Below are 13,758 nucleotides of genomic sequence, written 5' to 3'. Positions count from 1 at the left end.
AACGCTTCAGAGAACACCTCTGGGCCGCCCGGACCAACCAACCCAATCACCCCGTGGCTCAACACTTTAACTCTCCCTCCCACTCCACCGAGGACATGCAGGTCCTTGGACTCCTTCACCGGCAGAACACAACAACACGACGGCTGGAGGAGGAGCGCCTCATCTTCCGCCTGGGAACCCTCCAACCACAAGGTATGAATTCAGATTTCTCCAGTTTCCTCATTTCCCCATCCCACACCTTGTCTCAGTCGGTTCCCTCAACTCAGCACCGCCCTCCTAACCTGCAATCCTCTTCCTGACCTCTCCGCCCCCACCCCACTCCGGCCTATCACCCTCACCTTGACCTCCTTCCACCTATCCCACCTCCATCGCCCCTCCCCCTAGTCCCTCCTCCCTACCTTTTATCTTAGCCTGCTTGGCTCTCTCTCTTATTCCTGATGAAGGGCTTATGCTCGAAACGTCGAATTCTCTATTCCTGAGATGCTGCCTGGCCTGCTGTGCTTTGACCAGCAACACATTTGCAGCAGTTGCAACTCTATCACTATATTCTCCACTCTGTTCTATTACCTTGGTATACTTGTGTAAGGTAGGATTTGTCCAGTTTGTATGCAAAACAATACCTTTCACTGTATCTCAGTACATGTGACAATAATAAATCAAATCAAATCTTCAGTTGTAAACAGGATAAAGAAGCGCTGGATTACGCATAAGCAATACCTTGGATTTATTCTTTCAATTCAACTACCAACACTCACACCAAAATAATTATGATATCCAACCTGAATAAATTTGGAGGTAAAGTTTCCTACCGTCATGATGTCCTGGTTTTCCAGAGAGCTCATCAGTGGTAGCAAAACCATTCATTAGTTTCTGGCGAGCCACAGGTGGTGGGGTAGGAGGCAAGGAAGCCGGTGGGGTGGGAGGATTGCTCAAGTTGCTCTGCTGTGCCAAACAGAAAAATGAATTGCTGCAGGTTTATTTGTACAAAGGGGCTGCTTTATGCAATCCTCCATTTGTGCATTTACAAACACACAGATCTCTTCTAAATGTTCAAAGCATGCAAGTGCTTGCAAACAAGCTCATCAGAGACAATATTTGTTTTTCATATGAACACAAACTAGTAAACACTGCAGATCAGGTTACCTGCAGCTTTTTCATTTTGGCTTCAGGCACCACAGCTAAAGCCATGAGACTCCTGTTACTTTTACTCCCTGTCACTTTGTGTCAATATCAGCACTGTGATGATTACTGAAATGTTCACATTACATAGACGAGTGAAAACGCATCTCACACCAATTTTCCACACTCATGGAAAACATAAAAGCACCAACTACTTTTGATTTGGCCAAAGCTGGCCTCAGCTCAGTGAATTGCTGCTCTGATACTGCCACTGTCTAATACAGTGTAATTTGTAACTTTGCTCTCAGAATCAAGATCGAGAAGCAAAACCACTTTTCACAAGCAGAACATCGGCTGTTAAAAATTTTTGAATCTTGGAAGCAAATGATATTGCGTCGGAAATGATCTCATTGGAAAGGGGAATGTAAATTTGAAACAATGTGTTAACAAATATTAAGTAACAGGTTTATATGTTAGAAGTTATTTCCAAACAGAATGAGAGTTATATTTTATGGATGCATGCAACTTTGATATCTTGTGGTTACATAGAAGATTTTTTAAAAAGTGAGGGATATGTAAACAAACAACAGAAATCAGAATAATCAAAACATTAAAACATGGAAAAAGATTATTAATGAATGACAGCTGGAATATTTATTGATATACATATCACAAAAGCAGAGTTATTATCTTGCAATGTCTTCAGTAGTTGACAATCTGGATTTTGTCCTCTCAGTTTCTCTGCTTAACTTTAAAAAGGCATTTTTAAATGCATTTCCTCAATTCAAATATTCAGTCAGTTCTCTGAAATTGCTGAGAAAGCTCATGATTTGGAGATGCCGGTGTTGGACTGGTACACAGTTAAAAATCACAACACTCCAACAGCTTTAACTGGAAACACACTAGCTTTCGGAGCGCCGCTCCTTCATCAGGTGGTTGTACCTGATCAAGCTCGGTACGTTCCTTTCTTCCACAGTGAAACAACGTCTGACATTTTTTCTGCATTGAAGAGACTACACAAATGCTACAGTTACAGTTTAGGAACAATGCCTTCAGTTTTAAAAGCCTGTTTGGTCATTAAGCTACATCAACCACAGCTCCTTTCCATTACCTGTCAAGTTCTCAAAGAAACAATTAAGTTCACTTCCTTGCATCTACTTTTAAAAAAACAAGTACATGATACTTTCTAATCCTTTATTTTCTTTCCAAGTGAAATGGCTTACTTACTTTAATTGTCCCTGTTCCTTCAATTATTTGAAAGATGATTTCCTCCCTAAATAAATGTAGCTACTTTGCTCTATTCTTTGACAATACCTAAGTCTTCGACAATTTAGAGTCAGGCTGTTTACTCTTTTCTCAATCCCAACACTGCTCAGTTACCTGCAGAACTGACCCTACCAATCATAAGATTTGAAGTGCAGATCTTTGTGCAATGCCATAGATGACTTATTCTGCAAAGTATCTCAGTGACTAATGTTCATTGACGCTCAGCCAATTTGTCATCGAGAATATGTTAATAATTGGCAAAATTTTGAACTGACCTAATGTCAGGAAAGTAGAAATTCAAGTAAACAGTGTGCACTGGATTGCAGTCATACATCAGTGTAATATGTCAAAATTTGTAGATGACACAAAGCTGGGTGGAAGCTGTGAGGCAGACATAGAAATGTTGCAATATGATTTGACAGGCGAAAGAGTGGGCAAATCCATGTCAGATGCAGTATAAATATGGATAAATGTGAGGTTATTCACATTTAGTGCAAAAATAGGAAGGCAGATTATTATTTAAATGGCCGAACATTGAGTGGGAAAATGTTCAATGAGATCGGAGTGTCCTTGTGCAACAGTCATTGAAAGTAAGTGTACAGCAAACAACAAAGGCAGCAAACTGTATGTTAGTCTTCACAGCAAGAGGTTTTGACTATGGGAACAGGGATGTCTTGTTGCAATTATACAGGACATTAGTGAGGCTTTACCTGGAATGCGTGCAGTTTCATCCCCTTACCTGAGGAAGGATGTTGTTGCTATTGAGGGAATGCAGCGAATTGACAGTAGGACTGATATACAAGGAGAGATCGAGTCTGTTAGCATTGTATTCGCTGGAGTTTAGAACAATGAGGGGAGACCTCATAGAAAATCGTAAAGTTCATATAGGACAGACAGATGAGATGCGGAAAAGATGTTCCCAATGGTACACAAGTCCAGAACCAGGAATAATAGTTGAAGGATAAAGTTGAAGGCAAACCTTTTAGGACTGAGGTGAGGAAAAATTTCTTCACTTAGAGGATGGAATTCACTACCACAGAAAGTGGCTAAGGCTAAAACATTATTAGTTTTCAAGGAGGAGATAGACATAGCTCTTGTGGCTATAAGGATCAAGGGGTACGGGATATTGAGCTCGATGATCAGCCACAATCATATTTAATAGTGGACCTGCTCCTATCTATCTTTTTAAGTTATTCCAGTAAATTCCTGATCAGTGAATCTAAGCTGAATGTTTTCTATGGTACTGTCACTCTCTTAACTTTAAGTGACAGGTTTCCACAGATTACCACTAGCTAGACCGGCTGGTTTCTGAAGATTAAGCACATGTCTTAGTGCTTTTGTGAATACTGACCCTTACAAATTAACAGTAATAACATGAATATATTAACTAAGCAGGAATATTTTTAATATCAGGGCTGTAAAAGTGTAAACAGATTACTACACAGGTGGTGAAACAAGAAACCTGAATGGATTTGCGAAAAGATGCCTGTTAGGTACTTGTTAACTAACGGGATTCTGGCTTATTCAAGAAATGCAAAAATATGGGCTACCGGAACTAATGGGAGTTCCAGAAACTCTCATCTTCTCTACACGATCACCCTGATTGTCAAAATGGTGACACTTGTGTTTAAGATTACTTTCAGCCCTTGATGATACTACTGACAGAACATAACACACAGTTTCATTTGTTTTTAACTAATACATAACATACCTTGTAAATCAACTGAGAGTAGTAATCTGGAACACTGTCAAGAACAGCACTGCCAAACGATCCCGTGAGTAAATTATCACCATTCAACTGTCCACTACCGTAGGGAGGGAAGTATGCAAAATTCACACCGATAGTTGGTTCCAATAGGGGGAGAAGAGTCAATTGCTAGTGATAAAAGAAATTGAACTGTAAGCCAAACATTACTACGCTCCAGTCATTCCTTCACAAAAATATTTGTACCAATATAACGTTACTTTTATTATACTCGTCTTGAAGATCAGTGTTTCTCCTTGTTGGTTTTTCTTTCTTGAATAACCCAAATTATTTATCAGCTTGACTCAATGCAAACACTGCCTCATTTTTAAAATAGCTTTTTCTGTTGATATGGATAAATTGAAACATTACAAAACAACTTAAAATTTGATTGGTCTTTCAAAGTAGAGTCGCAAGCCGATAGGATAGCAAAAAACGGCGTTTGGAATGCTTTCCTTTATTGGATAGAGCATTGAGCATAGGAGTTGGGAGGTCATGTTGTGGCTGCTCAGACATTGGCTAGGCCACTTTTGGATTATTGTGTACAATTCAGGTCTCTATCCTATTGGAAGAATGTTGTGAAACTTGAAAGCATGTTGCCAGGGTTGGAGGATTTGAGCTACAGGGAGTGGCCGAATAGGCTGGGGCTGTTTTCCCTGGAACGTCAGAGGATGAGGGGTCATAGAGGTTGATAAAAATCGAGGGGCATGGATAGGGCAGATAGACAAGGTCTTTTCTCTGGGGTGGGGGGAGTCCAGAACTAGAGAGCATAGGCTTAGGGCGGGAGGGGAAAATTTAAAAGGGACTTGAGGGGCAACTTTTTCACAGAGATGGTGGTGCATGTATGGAATGAACTGCCAGAAGAAGTGGTGGAGTCTGGTACAATTACAACATTTAAAAGGTATCTGGATGGATAGGAGTAGGAACGGTTTAGAGGGATATGGGCCAAGATTAGGTTAGGATATCTGGTCAACATGGATGAAGGGTCTGTTTCTGTGCTCAATGATTCCATGACCATAAATTATTAATAAAGATTCGATTAGAAGATTAGAATCCCTACAGTATGGAAACAGGCCCTTCACTCCAACAAGTCCACACTGACTTTCCGAAGAGTAACCCAACCAGACCCATCCCCCTACTCAATATTTACCCCTGACTACTGCACCTGAATTGTCTTTTGATCATGCACATCAATTTTTTTTTTGCGGGTTGTATTAACCTTTGCAGTGATTCACTTCAATTTTTCCACTAGATAGCAAAAATGATGCCAAATAACAGCAAATACAGAACCACAGCAAATCAAGTGATATTAGAAAATTTGGAGATAGTAAGGACTGCAGATGCTGGAAAGTCAAACTCGATAAAATGTAAAGCTGGAGAAAGCACAGCAGGTCAAGTAACATCAGAGGAGCAGTAGAGTTGATGTTTTGAGCAGAATCCCTCATCAGCAATTAGAAAATTTGCGAATGACTTTGTCCACAAAACCATGACTTTGGGAGAAGAAAAAAATCAGAAACTTGTTCTATTGCACAAACTAAAAGGCCAGAGATTCCAAATACCTTGTCATAGGGAACATACCAATTTGCTATTTGAAACGTTCCCAAGAAAAGTTTCAATGTTGAAAAGTACTGCAAGATGGGATAGGTGGGAATGTGAATGTGAAGCTACAATCAGATCAGCCATGATTTTGTTAAATGGCCCAATCCTGTTCCTTGTACGTATACTCGTTGGATAGATGATGTAGTGGTGCTGGTGTTGAACTGGGTGGACAAAGTTAGAAGTCACATGTTACCAGCTTTTGGAGCGCTGCTCCTTTTGGAACACAGGCTCATTCTCCTGATGATTTCAAATAACCCTGTTGGACTATAACCTGATGCCATGTTACTTCTAATGGTGTTGGATATAGTTTGAGTACCTTGAAAACCAAACATGGAAAATAAAGAATAACTGAAAGAGGTTCAAATAATCCCCAAATATTTGTTGACACAGAACCAAGACCAAAATTAATTGACAACAAAGATTTCAGGCTGATTAGCCATTCTGCTCTACATGCACAGTTTTTTAATGACAGAGGGCTAAAAGGGCTGGAGATAATTGGGCTAGTGCGCATGGACAATTACAAAAGAAAACGATTGTATCTCGTTACATGTGACAACAGTAAATCAATGAAAAGTGTTGTTCTGGGTGGTATACAGCAGAACGTACCATACAAAGTGCATCAGGGTAGCAGAACAGAGTGCAGAATACAATGTTACAGCTGCAGAGAAGGTGCAGACAGAGAAATCAGTATTGACACGAGACGTCTGATCAATAGAAGTCTGATAACAGCAAGGAAGATGCTGTTCTTGAATCTATTCAACACACTTCTAGTCTTAAGTCTCTGCAGTACTTGATATCATTTACATTAATTATATGGATGTCATCATGCTAGTTCTTATCAACTTTCTTCAATATGAATTTTTCAACCCATATTTATGATGGAATTGCTTACCTGTTTTAACTGGTTCATTAGCACATCTGTATTGGGGTAGATTGCTGGTCTGTCCTCCTCATCTTTTTTACGTTTCTTATAGCGTGACACAGCCTTCTCAGCTGTTTTCTGTGATCTCTTGTTTTTTGATCGTTTCTTTTCTTCCTCTGAATCCTTCCTCAGCAACTGATTCACCTTTCCATCAAAGTTAAAACCACTTGGTGGACTCTGTATTCCAACACATAACAGATATTTCAAGTGTGAAGCAATTTATCATGTCAAAAACACTGAAGTTCTGTGACAAAAGTTTACCACTGACCCTCACCAAACCTCTGTACTTCAATAAATCTTATTTTGACTTTACTTTGAATAACAGAGACTTGCACAGAATGACATTTAATGGCTCAATGCAGCTGAGCCCATTGTTTGTTAAAACTGGACTCATACTATCAGTTTCATTTTCTTTGGTGTAAAAATACCCAGTAAGCCAAAGAACAATAAAGTCAGTCAGTTCTAACACTAACTTAGCTCTCTCAAAGTCAAATAGAAACAGACCATCTTCTAATGCTTTTCACTCCTGTTTCTTTTCCTTACAAATGCACTTCAACTAAAAGTAAAAATTCATTAGCAGCTTGAATATTTGGAGACACCTGCATTGACATGAACGTGATGCATAAGATTTGTGTCTCTATTCAAATTGTTCAGTTTCAAACTTTAATTTTGCAAGAATTCTCAAATAAATCAATTCACTTAAGAACCCTCCAATGATGCTTGAAGCTAAACAAAGTAATCAGACTGGAACTTAGCTGGTGTGAAGTTTAAACTCTGGCTTGGACCTGTTGTGTGATCTCAGTGATGTAAGTTCTGGCAGCACAAGTAATATTCTATATCATTCTGACATAATATGAATCCGGTTTTATTAACTAATTCATTAGACTTCCAACTAAATTTTACAAAATAACTGTTGAGGGGAGTTTTTGACATTAAAATCAATTTTTCCCTGCATTTAACATTCATCACAATTTTATGTTTAAGAACTTGCTTTAGATTCCCTTTCATCAGATCTTCAATTTTGCAGATGACACAGAGCTAAGTGGGAGGGTGAACTGTGAGGAGGATAGAGAGATGTTTCAGTGTGGTTTAGAAGAGTTGATTAAGTGGGAAAATGCCTGGCAGGTGAAGTATAATGTGGATTAATGTGAAGTTATTCACTTTGCTAGCAAAATCAGAAAGGCAGATTATCTGAATTGAAAAAGGGGGAGGTGGATTGAGACCTGGACGCCCTTGAACACCAGTTGTCAAAATAATACAACAACCAAAAAAAACAGTGGATGCTGTAAATCAGAAACAAAAACAGAAATTGCTGGAGAAGCTTAGCAAATCTGGCAGCATCTGTGGACAGAAATCAAGAGTTAACATTTCAGGTCCACATGGCCTTTGTAGCAAGAGGATTCCTGTACAGGAGCAGATGCAATTGTACAGGGCCTCAGTGAGACCACATCTGGGGTACTATGTACAGATTTAGTCTCCGTATCTGAGGAAGGATCATGTTCTGGCTAAGGAGGGAGTACACCGAAAGTTTACCAGACTGATTCCTGGAATGGCAGGACAGGTGTAGGAAGAAAGCCCTTCCTGATGAAGGACTTATGGCCGAAATGTCGATTCTCCTGCCCCTCGAATGCTGCATGACCTGCTGTGCTTTTCCAGCACCACACTTTCGACTCTGATCTCCAGCATCTGCAGTCCTCACTTTCCCCTTGCCCTAATTGGTGCCTTGAGCATTGTTGGAGCTGCATTCTTCCAGCTCAGTTGGGAGTATTCCATCATGCTTCTGGCTGTGCCATGCAGATGATGGACTGGCTTTAATAAATCAGGAGGTGAGTTACTCACTGCAGGATTCCTAGTCTCTGACCATGCTCTTGTAGCTACTGTATTTATTATGGTGAGACCAGTTGAGTTTCTGGACAATGGTAATCCCTGTGATGTTGATAGTCAGGATTTCAGTAATGGTAACACCATTTAATTTTAAGGGGTGGTGATTAGATTGTCTCTTATTGGAGATGGTCACTGCTGGCCTTTGTGTGGGGAAAATATCACTTGCCACTTTTCTGCCCAAGCCTGGATATTGTCCAGGTCTTATTGCATTTGAACATGGACTGTTTCAGATTGATTTAGTTCTTAGGGCTAAAGAGATCAGAGGGTAGAGAGAGCAAGCAGGAACAGTGTATTCACAGAAAGCCTGGGTCTAGTGGCATTCCACAGGGTTTAGTGCTGAGGCACTTGCTGTTTGCGGTATATATAAACAATTTAGATGTGAATGCAGGAGAACTAATCAGTAAAATTTCGGATGATACAAAATTGATGAGGTGGTAAATAGTGAGGAGGATAACCCTCAATTAAAGGAGGACATAGATGAGCTGGTCAGTAAGGCTGATAAGTGGCAAATGGAGTTCAATGCAGACAAGCATGAGGTGAGGATAGAACAAACAAGGCAAAGGAACAATGAAGCACTGAGGACCAGAGAGGCTTTGACGTGCACACACACCGGTTCCTTAAGATAACAAGGCTGTAGATGAAGGCAGTATGGCAGATGTCATCAGGAAAGGGCGGCACGGTGGTTAGCACTGCTGCCTCACAGCGCCAGGGACCTGGGTTCAATTCCCGCCTCAGGTGACTGACTGTGTGGAGTTTGCACGTTCTCCCCGTGTCTGTGTGGGTTTCCTCCGGGTGCTCCGGTTTCCTCGCACAGTCACAAAGATGTGCGGGTCAGGTGAATTGGCCATGCTAAATTGCCCATAGTGTTAAGTAAGGGGTAAATGTAGGGGTATGGGTGGGTGGCGCTTCGGCGGGTCAGTGTGGACTTGTTGGGCCGAAGGGCCTGTTTCCACACTGTAAGTAATCTAATCTAAAAATACTCAAAGTGAATCCATTTCCTATTGCTGAAGTCACTGCAAAAGGACATTCTCCAAATTAACCTATATTCGTTTTTGTCTAAAAGGTACTGGCCGACACAAACCAACACAAGATCAGGAAAGACTACACAGTCAGTCTGGCAGTTCTGAAAAGGATCACATTCAATCTCCTCTGTATTAAAATAGCTAAACCTAAACTGTCATTCTCTGCCTTAAATTCGAACTTAACCAGCATCATAGGAAGATGGTAGCACTGTGGTACTGCAGCTGGACTAATTATCGGAGACGTGGGTTTAAATCAGTAGCAACTCTTTGAAATAGTGTCCACGAGAACTATCAATTCACGTGAAAATCCACTGGATTCAACTAAATGCTTTCATCCTTATCGGAAAAGGCCTTCATGAGATTCCAGACCCACAGCAATATGGTTGACTGTTAAAGCTATGCATTGAAATGGCCTAAGCAAGCCATGCATTTCAAGGGCATTTATAGACAAGAGCAAATACTGAGCTTGCCAGCAATGACCCCATCCCAACAGAGGAAAAAATGTCTTTGGTTGCTGCATGCTTTTGTACTATTCAAAGTTTAGGACCAGATGTTAATTTTGCCACAACAAATCATCTTATTTATTTCTGCCTGTGAAAGAAAAAAAAATGTATGACTTAAGGAGCCGTTTGGATAATTTTCAAATCTCTAGCCTAAGGCTAGCTGGTAAGTACAAATAACATTTTTTTAAAAATGAATTGCAGCAGATGGGAGTTAAATACCAGCCGTGATAAAACCGAACAGCAGAACAGATTTCAGAGGCTGAATGGCCTATTCCTGCTACAATCCCATTCATAGTTTATTTCAAAACTTAAACTTCTAATCGTAATACATCACTATCAGCAGTGATTTGCAATGATGTTTCTTGTGAGCTTGAGGATCTTTTCAGTGCAAGATACATTTTCATAATGGTACCCAATGGATATCATATGTTATACCAAAGCAAATATTTGATTTACCTACAAATTTAGGTTTTTGAAGGAAGTGACTGAAATCTTCAAATGAAAAACACATTTTTAGTGGTAGCTCGAAAAAGCTACCTCTCATTATGTGTTGCTTTACAGAATACCTTATAATAATAAAAAAAATGAACTAAATTTCAGAAATATACATTTCTCAATGTTCTGTGAAGGCAATGGCCCTGTGGCATTCTTGCTAGATTATTGATTCAGAGATACTAAAAGTGCTCTGACAACCTGGCTTTGAAACCTGGCACAACAGATACTGGAATTTGAATTCAATAGAAGCTGGAATTAAGAGTCTAACAATGACAATGAATCCATTGTTTAAAGTCAGAAAAACCCATCTAGTTCCCTAATGTCATTTAGGGAAGGAATTGTCAACCCTAACATTTTGATTCTAGATGACTCCATCTTTACCTGCTCTGGCCTATGCTGTGGATCAAGAGTCACACGATGTGGCTGACTCTTAACTACCCTCCAGACATTTAGGGATGCACAATAAATGTTGGCCTAGCCAGTGGTCCCCTTATTCCATGAATGATTAAAAAAAACCCGCAACTCTCCACACTATCCCAAAAACCAAGGTCACGTAATCAATTAGTGTATAAAAAGCATAACACAATCAGCTGTACCTGCCCCTCAAATGGACTTTGTTTCTTTAATTTGTTTTCCATACACGATTCACCTTCGGATTTTTCTTCTGCTATTTGGTGGGGAGGCAATGGAGCATTCTTATTCTTCAGTAGATGTTTCAAAAGTTCATTTCCTGATTCTGGTTTTGATCCTGATACATTTGTTCCTGCAGCTGGACTCTGTGTTGAAACAGCAGGCTGTTGCAAACTGACCTTTCCTTCTACCTTTACTGAATTCTGTGTTTCCACCTTGGACTGAGAATTATCATGGCAATGTATGGTTTCTGCCTGTTCCACTTTCACTGTGTTTGTCTGAGCGTCTTCATTTGATGGACTGCGATCTGTTTCAGATGGCAGACCAATCTGTTGCATCATAAGTCTGTGTGGTGCACTAGCACTGGAAGAAAGTTGCCGTTCAAGTTCAGATGGAGGCTGGTGGTCATTTGAATTGTCAACCAATTGGTTTACCTCTTCATTCTCCTGTTCACCCTGATTAAACCCAAACTCCCCAGGCAGATTAACCGATGGGTTAGAAGCAGAGTCAGAAATAGTAGGTGTAGCTGGTGCGGTGATGTCAGAATGAGGAGTAGATGGTGTCTTGACTGAGTCACTGTCATCGTCTTTCTTCTTCTTTCTGCTTCTTCTCTTCTTCCCTTTCTCCTCTGGTATGATATTGGAATAAAGTTGAATGAGAGATTGACCTGGGCCTGGGTAATTGCCTGGCAGTTGCATTCCATTATCTGGGCCAAATGAAGGTCCATCGCTATTTCCTTGAGAGCCTGCAGGGACACATGGCCCAAAGGGAGCTCTTAGCTGGTTTTGTTGAAAGCCAAGTCCAGATGGTACCTGATTCATAGGATGGGTAGGCGGGCATCCACCTGGGAGAGTATGGGCCTCAGGCCCAAATCCCGGTGCCCCCACTGGTCTACGGTCATTGCACTGCATCAAAGGTGTTTGAGGTGGTGAGTTCATGAACTGTGGAAATAGATTCTGTTGCTGGTGAGGAACAAGTCCCATCTGCTGAACTTGCTGCTGTTGAGGCCTTTGAGACTGCATAAAATCACAAAGCAAATCAGAATTAAAATATGGCATTTGAGAGAGAGTGGATGTGTTTAAAGCTGCCATGCCTTGCTGTTGCTCCATTTCCATCCTCTTCTGCATAGCACGATGCCGTTCCACTTCCTTCATGAGCTGGATTCTCTGCCTTTCCTGTTGCTCTCGTAAACGCTCCCTACGTTCCCTCTCCTGAAAAGTTTCACTGAATGGGTTGTTGTCATCAAATTCAACTCGTGGTGGTACATTGGACTGTTGATTTGTTGTGACTGTTGCTGCTTGAGTAGATTGCGTGTTTGTCACTGGCAGCTGAGGTGGTGCAGGGTGTTGCATCCTTGGAGTACTCACGGACATGTGAGGAGGCGCTGTTGCATTAGGATTGCAAGGTTGCCATTGAGGAGCATTAGTCATTCTGGGAGCATTTGGCTGGGTTGGAACAGGTGGCTGAAGTTGTTGCTGGGGTTGTTGCTGTGGCATTACTGAGAAACTCTGTTGATTTACTGAAGATGGCGCTCCACCTTGGACTGAGGGGGGCTGGACTGATCCAGTCGGCATCATGGTAGGTGATGGCATTGCACATTGTTGCTGCTGCTTTAGACGATATTCCTCCATCAGTTCTGAATGTTCCTTTTGTTGTTTTCGAATCTGAAAAGTAAAATTTTATGCAACTGAAATCAAATCAACGTGGTAATTATTCAAACACTAGACTAGTCTGAGCTTCAATGGCTCTTGCTAATTGAAATCGTGAATAGGTGTATCACATAGTCCAGGAAGTCTCAGCTGAGCTTACAACGTAAGGAACTATAAATAATCTCAACATGAGTTGAGTAAGAGAAGTTTGGCCAGTATGCCAACTCCCACCATTGTCTCCATGAGAGGTGGACCTATGTATGAAGCTGAGTACAGGATTAAGCCTGTGTTGGGACAGCTTGCTGACACTTAGCACATCTGATGACTTAAAATATCCCAAGCTGTAATACTGGGCTGAAGAATGGAAGATTACCTGTTCCAACTGCTTCTGCACCATACTCTGCTGCTCAGTTACATGCTTAAGTTGTTCTGCATCTTCTTCTGGAAACTCGCGCCCAGCCTTTTTGGCAGTACGCTGCTTAGCAGAGAGTGCCTTCTTAGATTTTCGGTGTGTCCCAATTTGTTCCTCAAGATATTTCTGCTGTATTTGGAGGAGCTGCTGGGTATCCTGCAGCCATTTCTCATACTGTTTCTTCTGTGCATTGTCTGAAAGACAGTGTTTTTATTTATTTATTTGCTTTACTTTGTCCATTTCTGACACTTTACCAGAAAAGGAAGAAAAATGCTTGCATTTACTACAACGCCTTTCAAACACAGAACATCTCAAAGGGCTTTGTAGTCAATGAAATACTTCTGAACCGTAGTAGTTCTTAGAAGTTATGGGAAATAGCGACTAATTTGGACACAGCAAGCTAGGACAAACATAAATGTGATAACAATCAGACTTTGGTGATGGTCGGGGAATAGGCATCGGCGAAAATAACTTGTGATTTTTTAAAATTAAAAAAGTGCCAAGGGATCTTTT

The 13,758-nt window shown here is 40.8% G+C and overlaps 1 protein-coding gene across 5 annotated transcripts in view; it reads right to left on the bottom strand.

Moving 5' to 3' along the window:
- The window catches only part of kmt2ca (lysine (K)-specific methyltransferase 2Ca), a 590,636-nt gene that overhangs the window by 44,318 nt on the left and 532,560 nt on the right, over positions 1-13,758 (bottom strand). For 4 of the 5 annotated variants that reach the window (XM_060825139.1, XM_060825142.1, XM_060825141.1 and 1 more), the window contains 5 exons: positions 13,207-13,439; positions 11,151-12,848; positions 6,621-6,827; positions 4,097-4,261; positions 810-942 (listed from right to left, as the gene is read on the bottom strand). In XM_060825139.1, the coding sequence (XP_060681122.1) occupies positions 810-942; positions 4,097-4,261; positions 6,621-6,827; positions 11,151-12,848; positions 13,207-13,439 (2,436 nt within the window). The remainder of the gene's footprint in view (positions 1-809; positions 943-4,096; positions 4,262-6,620; positions 6,828-11,150; positions 12,849-13,206; positions 13,440-13,758) is intronic. The other variant, XM_060825140.1, reaches the window with a different exon arrangement.

Source organism: Hemiscyllium ocellatum, chromosome 5 (assembly GCF_020745735.1).
Source record: "Hemiscyllium ocellatum isolate sHemOce1 chromosome 5, sHemOce1.pat.X.cur, whole genome shotgun sequence".
NCBI classification, from domain to species: Eukaryota; Metazoa; Chordata; class Chondrichthyes; order Orectolobiformes; family Hemiscylliidae; genus Hemiscyllium; species Hemiscyllium ocellatum.
Note: the sequence above shows the minus strand (reverse complement) of the source record. Positions and strands in the feature narration are given on the sequence as shown.